This window comes from Aptenodytes forsteri, unplaced genomic scaffold, assembly GCF_000699145.1.
Source record: "Aptenodytes forsteri isolate BGI_AS27 unplaced genomic scaffold, ASM69914v1 Scaffold55, whole genome shotgun sequence".
NCBI lineage: Eukaryota > Metazoa > Chordata > Aves > Sphenisciformes > Spheniscidae > Aptenodytes > Aptenodytes forsteri.
The window spans coordinates 11,243,378-11,256,940 of record NW_008796063.1 but is presented as its reverse complement, the minus strand read 5'-3'; the positions used below and the strand labels follow the sequence as shown (position 1 = coordinate 11,256,940).

General features: G+C 46.8%; 1 protein-coding gene across 1 annotated transcript in view; it reads right to left on the bottom strand.

Annotated features, from left to right (window-relative positions):
* Positions 1-9,024: 9,024 nt before the first annotated feature.
* Positions 9,025-13,563, bottom strand: part of GFER (growth factor, augmenter of liver regeneration) — a 16,647-nt gene continuing 12,108 nt past the window's right edge. The window contains exons 2-3 of the mRNA XM_009286607.1: positions 13,119-13,330; positions 9,025-12,247 (exon numbers count right to left, since the gene is read on the bottom strand). Of these exons, the coding sequence (XP_009284882.1) occupies positions 12,085-12,247; positions 13,119-13,330 (375 nt within the window). The 3' untranslated portion in view covers positions 9,025-12,084. The remainder of the gene's footprint in view (positions 12,248-13,118; positions 13,331-13,563) is intronic.

The window sequence follows — 13,563 nt, the reverse complement described above, 5'->3', positions numbered from 1 at the left end:
GGCTATGGTCACGTCACCATATTTTGGGGCACCACACTATGGCCATGATCACCGCACACCGTGCTGGGACAGCATGCTGTGGTTGGGGACACCACACTATGGCCATGGTCTCCGTGCTGCAGCCAGGGTCACCATGCTATAGGCACAGTCACTGTGCTATGGCTGGCGACAGCGTGCTGTGGTTGGGGACACCACGGTATGGCCAGGATACCTTGCCACAGCCAGGGTCACCATGCTATTCCAAGGATTACCATGCTATGGCCACGGTCACCATGCTGCTTCTGGGGATAGCGTGCTATGGCCAGGGGTAGGAGGGTGTTGCAAGGGTCACCGTGCTACACCAGCGTCACCGTGCAATGGCAAGGGCTACCTGTGCCATGGCCAGGGCAACCCATGCACCTGTAAGCACCCGGACGGTTGGCAGGAGGGAGATGCCATGGCCTGGAGCGCAGGGAGGTCACCGTGCTGAGCAGGTCCTGCTCAGCCCACCTCCGCTGCAGCTGCACACCTTGTTTCCCCTAAGATAAACACCCTTTCTCCACCCAGACCCACTGGTGTCCCTGCTGATAGCAGGGACAGGCAGATGTAACAGCAGAAAGGGCTGCTGTCACCTCTTCTGGGGAGCGAGAGCCTGGGGGGCCCCCGCAGCAGGCAGCACCGCCTCAGTGCAGGCAGGGCTTTCTGACCTACAGCACGAGCGAGGTGCTCTGCTGGCAGCTTGCTCGGGGCCTTTGGCTGAGGGCAGCCTCTTCGCGTGGCAGAGGGAAAGGTTTGGAGGCTGCTTCGCAGCAAGGCACGTCGTTACGCACCCGTTAGCCGGTGCAAGAAAAGGGAAGTGAAGGCTGATGGGGCTGGAGCTCTTGCTTTCCTCGTGCAGCAAAGGAGGCACCCAGAGCTGCCGTGGGACGGGAGGAGGCCAAGCCCCGTCCCCGCTCCCTCCCCAGGGACAGTAGGAAGGATGGAAAAAAGAGAGGAACCTTACACAGGGAAACCCTCAATTACTGCAAAGGGAGTTCCCCCCCACGGCTCCAGGACCATCTCCTGAGTTAGTTTTCGTAGCACCGTGATGATGATCCCGGTTCCATAGATACCGATGCCATGACAACTCTGACATCATCTCTGCTTCGGACGGGAACTGCAGGGAAAGTTGCAGGGAGGAGTACGCATGCACTGCTGGCACGGAGCAGGCCTCCGGTTGGGGCTGGGGGGCTTCTCACGGCTCCACCACCAGCTCTCCTCCCGACCTGCTGTCTGTACAGCTCCGTTTCCCCATGCAGGGACCGGTGCCGCTGCCGCGGGATCACACGGGGTACGCGTGTAGCAGGTGTGTTAAGCCCCTTACATGCAAAACACTAACAAAGGAAAGGATTCCTGCGCTGGGCCCCGTCTCTGGCTCGCTTTGGCCTTTTGCAGCTTTGTCGGTCTGTTTTTTTCTGGCAGGTGGAATCAGGATTTAACTGTTAAAGCTCATGATGATGCCATTCAGTTTTTCTCAATTACAGGTGAGTCATCATCTCTCCAGATCTATTTCTGACTCTCAGCAGGAAAAGCAGAATTCAGCCTTTCATTCCTCAATGTCACCAGCTCAGTAGAAATCACATTTTACTATGCAAAAAAGAAATGGCTACGAAAAGAATGCCAGGTTGGTCCCTCCTGCTTTCTTCTGGCAGGATGTCTCATGGGGCTTGGCCAGGGATTGTACCCCAGTGTCGAGAGCATCACCAGCTCATCCCTGAATTGCAGATTTAAGAACAAAGACTGCATTGACTTGAAGGGGTTACCATCGGTGAGATTTTTCAAACAGCTTCAGCAGTTTAGAAGCAGCTGTTCCAGTGTCCTCAAAAATCATTTTCACGCTCTGAGAACAAACCATCCTGTACCCATCAGCCCAGAGTTACGTACGATGGCAAGGGCAGCCCTGCTCCCCGAGCGTGGCCAGTGCCAAGGAGGCTCCCTTGTCAGGGCTGGGCTCAGCACACCCCGCACTTTGCCCCGCGAGCAGGTGTCCCGTACAGCCGTTGCCACGCCATACATCCCACGTGGGTCTGTGCAATGCAAGCAGCTCGCATATGTAAAAAGCTGTGGACAGACCCTCAGAAGAAAGCTGTGTGGTAGGGCGTACGTGCAGGAGAGCAGCGTGCTCCCGGGGTACTGCACAGAGAATCATCTAGACCTCTGGGGTCTGCTCTTGGTTTTCTGGTGACATTGGAAAAGACACTTCAATCCTCCTGGGCCTCTGCTCCCCCTTTCTAAAATGTCTTGCCCAGCTCATCTGTCCCGACTGGGACAAGCACATTTTGGACAATGCAAAGCACAAAGGATCAAGATATTGCCCGAATCTTTTAGATGCTACCATAGAACAAACCGTAACCGTTTCCAGACAGATATATGGTTTATACACTTCAGGGCGTGACCGTGATGCATCAGGCAAGATCCCCACAGAAATCCCTGCTTCTAAACTTGTCCTCTTCGAGGTTCATATCTCCAACTTCTGCTGTGCGCAGTATGTTTATACGATCACTTTTCACATCATGTTGTGCTAGCTTTTGCCCCCTGCTACAGTGTGGATAAGGCACAGTAGCTATCTCCAGCCTGCACGCAAACTGCATTTCTGTTTCACTTCCTATTGCTGCAAATAAGCTAACAGATGCACAGAGCCAGCCAATAATGGAAAAGGATATTGCATCCTGAAACATTTTCCCCATCAAATGGGGGAAAAGAACAGCGTTTGGAAATGGCACTTTCCAGAGCATTTGTTCAGTTTTAACAAGTTCTGTCTGCATTTCCCATTCCCCCCGGATTTCAGTGACAGGGAGCAAACAGAGCAGCATGCAGACAAGTGCCTGAGATCTGTCCCTGTTTTGATTTTACATGAGTTTAATTAAGGGTAGTGGAAAACATGGGTTCGCCTCATGCTTCTTGTAGTCACATTGACTTCTTAATCTTTGTCTCAAACACAAAAAAGCAATCTGTTTTTTACCCAGGGGTAAGTATGCAGATGTGACAACCTTGAGGAGACAAGATGTGGGGCTTTCTCCTTCTTCAAAGCTTGGGTCAGCCCTATCCACTCAGCTAAGGGCTGATTTCGACTAGCTCTACACAGCTAAGAGTGGCGATGTTTTTCAAGGGCATATGGCTGGATATAACCCGTTTATGAAAGCTTACCAAGTTACCCGTTGTCAGGTAATGACCAGGTTACAGTCAGCTGAACGACCGTAAGCGACGCTAGCGTCGCTCTGTGAAGCAGAATGTATTTGCAAAAATTTCCAAGCAGATGGCTGAAGCTGACGCGCCCTGCTTCACAATCCTGGCACTGTGATCGCTGGGATCGGGACCTGGCCCGCAGGAAGCCCAGTAACGGACAAGATGAGTTAATACGATTTCTTTAGCAGGACCGACCATATTTTCTCCGTGGCAGAGGGTAGCAGTGGGATGCTCCTGATTTGGTAAGCAAAACAATCAGTCACACTTTCTACTTAACTTCTTGTTGTAACCAGGACACTTCTCTAAAATAAAATAGTGATGTAAAACTGTCCTTGGTCTCAGAACAGCTTTGACAGTGTATTTATAGTGAAGTTGCTTCGTCCGAGCAATTCAAATAAGCAGGATGCTGGCTCTCTGCAGCGCGCGGTCCGAGGGAGCCAGCCAGGCTCCGGCCACGGTTTGCAGCCCACCGACTTCAGCAGCTCCACGAGGTCTGACACTGTCTTTTGCACGGCGTGGGTGGTAAAACGGCTTGCCCTTCACATTCCCTGGGCAGCACGCCCGAAGCAGTACTTTGATATATGTTCATTTACTTGTTACTCTGAAACGCTTTGCTTGACATTCATCAGAGTTCGGCTAATGTTGCTTTCAGCCATTAGTCTCTAGAAGAACAGGAGAGTTGATGGAAATATTTGAGAGGTGCTTAGAAATTCATAGCGTCCAGTAACAGAGAGAATGGACTTCCTGATTAGCAGTACCTTAGCACGCTATCACTAGAAAGCTACTTAATGCCCTCCACCCTAAGAGATCCAAAAATACCTGGAAGATCATTTATTAGCCGGTTACTCATCCACTTCTGATATGCAGCCACTTCTCAGGTGGGATTCAGCAGCTGCTGTGCAAGTATAAGCGCAAGATAAGCATGCTATAAAAAAAGGCAGAAAACTTTACTAACTGAAATCGACAGGGGAAGATTTGGATAGCAGAATTCAATTAATTGAGATCGCATTTGTTTTGAACAGAAGAGTTAATAGCTCGGTACTTGCATAAAACCCAAACTGAACAAAAACCCCAAAGGGTTTCAAAATGCTTTCCAGTGGTGCAGCTGCAGGCTTGACATCTCATCTAGTAAACTTATTCTTTGCTGCTTCTCAAAATATTTCATAGCACGAAAAGTTTAGGGTTTTTGGCAAACCAGTAACCTAATCTGATCCAGACACTGGGCTGAACTCTGCTACATGAAGGTGAGCAACACCTTGGGAGGAGCTAGACGAAAGTGAAATAAGATCCCTAGCTGTTTTCCAAACTGACCTTAGGACCACAACAGCAAGCCACAGCATGTAGGGCCTGACCAACAAGTTGACTTCGGTGCTTGTCATCTGCTACCTGCTCGGTGTTGCAGCTAAGCAGGTATGGTAATGTGAGCAGAGCTGACAGCTACAAGGACACGGGGCAGCCTCCGAGCAGCTCGAGCCATGCTCTGACACGCATAGCTTCTACAATTCTCATTTGAGCTACGTCAAGCTTTGCTGCCAAAGGAGCTCTCCCAGCTCAGTCCTTTTGTTATTATCATTTCTGCTCGTGTTACACAAGAACGCAAAATCCACAGCGCAAGTTCTGGGGGAAAAAAGGGCCACGATGTTTGCGTAATGAATGTGGTATTTGTAGTGATATACTGAAAATAAGAAATGCTTCGTTTCTTGACTGAAGGTAGCAAATACCGAACAGGTCCTCGGATTCAAAAGAAAGATGTAACCTGACACAAAAGAGGATTTGTGGGACGGATTGAGATGAGTGTTCACTACAATAAAATCAATCTTGGGCCCAGGACTATGCAGTACAAGCACATCAAAATAGCCTCCCTGAAAGAGATTGTCATCTAAATAGGAAATACAGGCAAAGGCTGCTGAAACCGCTGGGTTTATCCCCATTTTGCAGAAGTGGAAGTGTGGCTGCAAGAGATGAAGTGACTTATCTGGAATCTAGCAAGAAGCTTATGACTAACTAAGGACTGAATTTTGATCTCTTGAGTCTCTAGCCACGTACTCTAGCCATATAGGCCTTCTCTTACATACCTTGCAAATCTTTTACCTCACCTAAGCAGCATGACATGAGGCACAGTCACAGAATCCACTTTTTCACACTACTTGTAGCTTGGGCCAAGACGTCAAGGATGGAAGAAGCAGGGAAAGCCCAGCTTTGCCTGACCGTGCTCAGCATTTGAAAGGAAAGTCCCCATCCAGTCCTGGGACTCAAGTGTACACACCGAAAGCTTGGTGTTCTGGGAAAAACAGAAGCTTTGAGGGACAGCATGAAATAGCTGCCTGGTGTCTGCTATGGGAAAGACAATAATTTAACTCAGCTGTTTTCTTTCTCATAGATCTGCTAATTCAAAGCAAGGCTCCCATGAAACTCTCTGGGATTTCTTCCTACCTCTTCCCATGCAGAAAGGCTGGGTTGCATCCCTGTATCTCAAAAGGAACAGCTTTGCTGAAGTCATGACTGTCTTGTGATCTTCCTTTCAAATCCTCTTTTTCCTCCATAAAGCATCCAGAGAACGATGACACCAATGCCAAGTAAGTTTGATCCCTTCTCTGACTAAAAATGATGCCTGTTTCATGACTGCTGTGTACCATTCCCCTTACCTATGTCTGCTCTGTGCATGAGCCCACGCGTGTCCGCGCATCCACTAAAGAGCTTGCGTGTGGCACAACTGAGTCGTGCCAGCATGGCCCAGCTCACCTTTAAGCAAGGTACACGCCTGGCTCCCATCGTCTGCTGTTGGCTCAGGTCACAGGAGGAACAAAGCAAGTCACGGGACCTAACCCAAAGCAGCCCTTGCCACCAAGAGGACCTCTGAAGGCTGGCGACAGCTGAAGTCGCTTTCCTACAAGCAAGCAGTGCCCTATATTACACACACAGTGCTCTGTATAAGAAAGTGACTGTTACAAAATTATCAGATAAAATTCATTCACCCTTTCCAATCTGTTAATGACCTAATAAAAAAAGCCAGAACTTCTCCATATATGACTAGCTATGGGCTGAAGATCAGGTGGAAAACATGCTGGAAATAGCATCCAGACAGTGTTTTATTATACTTCCAAGTGCAGATTTTAGCTACAGGCAGAGAAATAACACATCCCTCATTTAGGTAATTATACACGAGGTATTGCACACTCATTTGAAAAGTAACTGAAGTCACCAAAATCTCCTCCCAAAACCACAGGAAAGGGACTAGCATGAGGTAAAACATTTGATATCTGGATGTCGTGGTTTAACCTCAGCCAGCAACTGAGCCCCACACAGCCGCTCGCTCACCCGCTGACCGATGCCCAGCCAGTCCCCGAGCAGCGGCCCCCCCAGCCAGCTTTCCCCAGTTTATATACTGAGCATGACGTCCCATGGTATGGAATGTCCCTTTGGCCAGTTGGGGTCAGCTGTCCTGGCTGTGCCCCCTCCCAGCTTCTTGTGCACCTCCAGCCTGCTCAGTCGGTAGAGCACGGGGAGCTGAAAAGTCCTTGACTAGTGTAAGCACTGCTCAGCAACAACTAAAACATCGGTGTGTTATCAACATTGTTCTCATCCTAAATCCAAAACACAGCACTGTACCAGCTACTAGGAAGGAAATTATCTCTATCTCAGCCAAAACCAGGACACTGGAGAAGTCTGCTCTTCCAGAGAAGTGTAAGACAGGAAAGTCAATGAAATACAGGCTTTGTTGCCCTCTACTGTTTGCTTGCTTAGAATGCAAAGCAAATTTTCCCCATAGCTTCACCCCTGTGAAGCACATTGCGGTAACAGACAACAGAAGCCAAGAAGCATGATGGTATGTGATATATGGGAGGGAAAACCTGGGACCAGGACGATGCTTCTGCATTAGGAGTGCTCGAAAGGAAAACCAACAGCCTGCACTAGCACAACGCACAGAAGCAGAGGGCACCTTTCCGTAGAAAACAATGCAGCAAGGTCAAGGGAGGCAGGGGCAGAACTCGGCAGGCCTGAGTGCCAGGACCACCGTCTGTGCTAGACCCTGCCGGATGCTGTGAGCCCAGACAAACGCCGGCCTAACTTTCCGGGCTGTATTAGCTACCCTTCACTAGCCCAGTATGTGCAGACAGGATTGTCACACACCAAGGGGAACAGAACAGTTTCAAAGCTTGGCAAATGCTAGTGCTGCTTGTTAGACTTTACCTCCGGAAATGTTAAGAATAATTACAAAAATGAAGAACTGGCAGCAATAACAGATACCCCAGCATCAGCACAGATAAGGATACTGAGTCCTGTTTATCCTTAGTTGGTAGCAACCAACCTTTGTTCCAGTGTTTTGCGAGCTGTGGCAAGTTTTCTGACATGCAGTAGATGCATGCTGCACGCCAACTACCACCACCTCTCAGCTCCCTCGACTGTGAATTAATTGTGCATCGGTGCAGACACACCTGAACTGGCTATATCAGCCAGCTTGGAAGCATCATACGTTGTTCACGTACACTTCCCTGTGGGACTTGCCAATCCAGGTCAGTGCTCCAGCTGACCACAACGCTGACCCCCGTCCCCTCGGACAGTCCTCTACATTCTAATTGCTGATTTGCCTACGTGCTATTAGCTGTGGTTTTGCTTTACTTGCTTCATTATATTTCCTGTTAGCCTATAAAATCAAGAGTTGACTTCACACAACCTTGTTTCACACAAACCTTCAGTTTCTACTGAAGTATTTATTCCTGACTACACAAAATACTGAACAGCTCCTCTCCATCATTCAGCCAAAAATCCTGAACAGCCACTCCAGGAAGGGGGGTGGTGGGGGGAATCAATGCTGATAGGAAGGGGTGAAAAAACCAAAGCAAAATCTAAACCCTACCCTCTCCAAGCCTGTAAAATTCCCAACAGGAAGAAATATCACACGCTGCCTGTAACAGCCTGGAACAAAAGACACATGCAAGCAAAGTGATTCTTGGGAATCTTACTTAAACAGGAGACTGTATATACGCAACACACTGCAAAGAACAGCTAATCCCTGGAAAAATGTTAAAGGCATGGCGGTGCTTCTGCCAACATCTGCACTTGTTACTTGCTTAAGCAACTCTGCCTCCTATTCACGAAGCAGACAATTCCCTCGTGGCTCCCTGCTCTTTGCTTTCAGGGGGAGGAAAAAAAAAGAAGAAAAAAAAATTACAGCTATGAATGCAAACCAGCCCATGAAAACAGTAAGTCTTTTGTGAAGCTGAAAGGTTAGCCAGGTGCCTATTACACAGGAGCAGCTCTTGAGGAAGGTCCCACAAGCTCCTTAGGCAGCTCCTGCTCCTGACTGTGCTTTGTCTTGCAAGGGCTCCTCGTATTGATAGGAACCAGCTTCCCCTTTCTGGCAAATGTGATGGGATGTGCACGGTTGTGTGGTGAATACGCAGTTAACAAACGTTGCCCTTCAGTAGATAACACCCTCCTCTGCCATCCTGCTCAAATTCAGCAAGGTTTGAACTACTCCCAACCGTAACGCTACCTTTAATGCTGTTAGAAACATACAACAAAAAATCCCATTGGTCTCCACATAAAACCAAACTCTGATCTGATGGGCAAGGACCTGCTGTACAAAATCAGTGCATTTTTGTGGCCCACAGAGAATTGCATCAATTCAGCAGCGCAACAGAAAAGGAGCAGTTGCAGCCCCACCTTGTCTGGTCAATACACACACGCACACAGGATCACACAACCTCAACTGAGCAATCAAGCTCAAACAGTAATATCCTGGCACGCAGAAGGTTAGACACACCAGCACAATACGATGCCTTTTCCTAAGGTCTCATGCAGTAGGGAAGCCAGGAATGAATTCAGTTGCTTTATTATTTTCACATCAACAGGATATATAATTTGAATACAGATATTTTTAAAACTAGATTTAATCAAGTGCATTTAGAAGAGAATTCACAATTTTCTGTACACAAATACAAGTATCTTCAATAGAAATTCCTTACAGAAGATTAAAACTTGAGATGTGGTACAAATGAGCAGCAAAAAAAAAAATCCCCCCCTCCCCGCACAGTCAAGTCCACAGAGATGACGATATGCCTGAGAAACATCTAAGTCAAAGCTCTTCCGCAAAGCCATAAACACGAGAGAACAGAGTGCAAGCATATATTTTACCAAATGGCCACTCAGCAAAGTTACAAACTGCCCTAATAACATCCTAGCAGCCACAGCTGGTGGCCTCATTATTAGGAAGCATGCGCTAGACGCTGGCTTCAACTTTAAGGCTCTTCCCCTACCCCTGCACCACTGCCAGGACAGCAGAACAGTACATGCTGGCAGAAGGGGCTTTTCGTTCTGCACACCTCTACCACCTCCTTGGACAACACAAGGTGACAAAAAATGCGCTGCCACTGCTGTTCCCCCTGATTTTGAGCAGGATACACGTTCATTTTCCTCTCCACACTCTAAGATGTGGACAGATGCTGCAGTATGGTGGAAGGTTACCATGCACCTGCTATCACCAACCGCTTGCCAGCACAAGACAGCAGCAGTCCTAGGACTCAGCTCCAGAGATGAAGTGTGCTCGCACAAGTAAGTGCAGCTCACCGACCTGGCCCATTTTCAGTATTAAGATGAAAAAAAAAGGAGGAGACAGGTGTTTTACCAACCTGCTCATTTACGCTGAAGCAAATTGGGAAGAGATCTCATCATCTGCTCCATGGATGATGAAATTGTCACAGAGAACAGTCAAGAGCAGATTGGAAAGGAAGAACAGTAAATTCCTCCTTTAGCACAACCAAGTCCAGAAGAAAATGCCTGTCCACACCCCAGCTGCTGCAGCTATCCTGACAGAACTGGGTAATTTAAGTCATGCCTGATAAAGCGAAGGGGCTACAGCCTTTTTGTTCGTCCTCTCCCTGCTAGTGGATACAAACGTACTTCATCTGGGGGATTGAGTTTATTATTAAAAAACCACCCCAAAAACAGGGCTGGAATTTATTTGTTCCAAGAACCTCAACATGCTAACAGGGAAATTTTCTGAGCACTTTTAATAACCCGAATGATACCTTCAAGTCGTAAGTCAGATTGCATACTTCATGAGTACCTTATCATCACTTTTGTTGGGTTTGTGTTTAGAAACGTTATTACATAAAAAAACTTCAAGAATAACTAGTCCATAAAATTTCTCATACTGTTTTAACAGGTCCATCAGGTCCAACTTGAAAGAACTTGAATACACCATAAAACATTAAAATATATTTCCAAAGTTCTTATTGCTTTTCTAAACACAACGGAGCCCCATGCACGCAGGTTTGAAGATCAAAGTTCTTAGATACAAGCTGTCATCGTTCTAATACTTTTACAAAAGCACCATTAACATTTCTAGGTAATGCTTACTCTTATCAGCAAAAGTAAATTTACAGATGTATTGCAGTGCATGAAATAAGGAAGCTCACTAAGACACACAAGAAAACCTCAGCAGGAAGTACAGAAGGAAAAAGCCTACTGTTGTCATGATTTGTGCAAACTCCTGCAAACTTTTCACAGCCAGAAACGCAATAAGGGCATGATATCACTATCTATTTTAAGAACTTGAAATTATTTTGACTTCTTTTTTGTAAGCTCTCTATAGAGACACGTGTTTATATGCATTGTGGTGTAAATCATTTATGCTGCTATTTCACTTGAATCTGAAATTCACACTTATGTATCAATACACTGATGCAACATAGCTGACCTCGGAAAAATACACATAGCATGGATTCTGACCAGTTTCTACAGAGGGAATCTACCCTGAGGACTCCTTTGAGTCCCCTGTGCAGTAAATACTACGTAAAGCTGACATCGCAGTCTTAAGCAGGACGCAAATACTGCAGGGGACTTGTAAAGTCCTTTTGTTCTAGAGAGATTTTTAGCTAGGGGATAACACCAGAATATCAGCCAGGTCAGCAAGTACCAATCCAGAATTCCAAAACACAAGTGACACCTCAGAAATACTGTATGCTAAACAAAGCTGAATATGCTTCGTTACAGGTATCAGTCTCAAGCTATCTTCACGACTGACAAAAGTTGACAGCAGAGATGAAGAGGTTATCTGCTTTAAGAATAAGTAGTTCAGTAGAACTTATCATCATACCACTTCTGGATCCAAAGAAAATTAGCAATCAATTTAAAACATTTGAATTTCACCCAGTTGATACTTCATTCCACTCATCAGATGAGGGTTTTTTTTTGTCCTGCTTTAGTTTCCCTTTCTACAATGTCCTCTTACATCATAAGTTGAAACACAAAAATAAAATGAGAAATCCGGGCTCCATGATTTAAATTAAATGTACTTGCCTTCAGGCCTTTTATCAAAGGAACTGGATCCAAGTTTAACAAAAAGCATTGGAGATCTCAGAGAGAGAGATCCAGGGGTACAGACTTGGCACAAAACACAGCATGAGTTTTTGCTATCAGAACAACAGAAATGAAAATTACGATTAATCAGATGCATTTTCTAAAACATCAGGACAATGCCTGCAGATACACATAAAATGCCACAGGGCAGCTCTCTACAACTGTGTTCAGGGAAAAGGAATTCTAGTCACAGAAATAAGCAAATGCCCCTAAAATAAGGAAATGTCATGATGAAAAAGTCTCCACGAGTTTGTCAGTGACTTAATTTCACAGGTTTCTGGCAATTCCTGTGTCAAATGTAAGGCCTCACTCCCTCAGGTAATACATTTATGTAATAATTTATCAAAATACTGTTAAGATTTTCAAATTTACTTTTAGAATTGCTTTATTTCCACAAGCTGTATCAGTCACACACACAAGCATGCAAACACACAGTTACTGACTCGCACATCTCCCTGTAGTGACTCGACACCAGATTCAATTGGTCTGTTAGATTTCCAAAGCAGTCTCTACGGATTAATCACAACTACCGTCTTTCCAACCATCTCGCCAGCGCTCATCCACACGAGAGCAGTCAAATTCAGATTTCCCCAGTTTCCTGTTCACTTCATTATGAAGAAGACACAACCACTGGGAGAAGTTATTTCTGTTGCTAGTATCAGGCTGATTCGTACGTAATCTGCAGAGAGGGAAGAGGAAACAAACATTACTTCTTTACAGCCACCAACTTCAATACCCAAAGCAGGTACATAGCACACAGCCAGCCAGACTCGCCTTTTCTGCTATTGCAAGATGAGTCCTAAAGAGACCCCAGAAGAGAGCACACAGACATCAGTAATTATCAGGGGCCAAACCTCCACTATAAAATACTGACGGCTGCACCTGGCTTGGTTTCATTCAGTGCCTAGTCTTGTCAACTGGAAAAGGCGCAGGCGTCAAACAGCTTATCTATGATAAAAAGCAAGAAGTACTTGAGTTCATCAAAACACCGAATTAAAAAAAAAAAAGAGGTAGAATAATAAATGAAAAATACTGAGCAGTTGTTTTGCCACGTGACACCTGCTAAGTCAATAATTAGGTTTCATCATCGAGAAAAGAGGAGTTGAAACTTTCAAGAAACAAGTTGACAGTAACAGGAGTAAAAAACTTTATCAAACATCACAGCCCATTTCGGTCTCTGCCTCCACTGCTGAGGTTGCCAATACAGGGGATTTTCTGGAGTAGAACAACACTTGCCTCCTGAAAGCCAAATTATTTCTAGTCCTAGTCTAATTCTACAACTTAGTGCAAGTCCAGTTTGAGCCAGAAAATCCCGAAATCACCTCAGGGAGGCCTTGGAGGCAACATACAAACTAATAGCATGATAAAAGGTATTTGTTTTCTGAGTAAGTGTATCTCTGACGCAATAATGGAAGAAAGGAGTTCCAGTAGTCACAAAACCCAACTGGAGGAAGAGCTGCTGATATGCAAATAGCTGCTGCAGCCCAGCATTTCAGGCTAGCCCCTTCAGCAGCCGCAGCCACCAAAAGACAAAGAATGAAGCACCTCACCTTTCCCTCAGATCCTCAGCACAGTGCTCGCAGGGGTAAAACTTCGAGAAGAGGTTGATGAACTCCCTCATCTCCTTCTGCTGGGCACCGGTGGGGTGGTCGGGGTAGTACGCTGCCATGGTGTGCAGGAACGCCCAGGTGTTGCGGCCCAGCTGCTCGCTGTCGAGGGGACAGTCCGGCGGTGGCTCTTTCTCCTCCACAACCGTCAGGTCCTGGAGCAGGAGAGAGGGCTGTGAGGGGACGATGGTGCTTGGTGGGGAAACAGACCCTTTGCACTCGGTTGGGAGGACGAGATGGGGGGGACAGGCCCGTCACACCCTCAGCGGGGGGCAAATGGCTGAGCCCCCCTTCACACCCGGTGGGGAGAAGATGGAGGCCCCGTTCATACCCCCACAGAGGGGAAACCCTGACCCTGGCCCCTTCACACCCTGAGGAGGGGGCCACA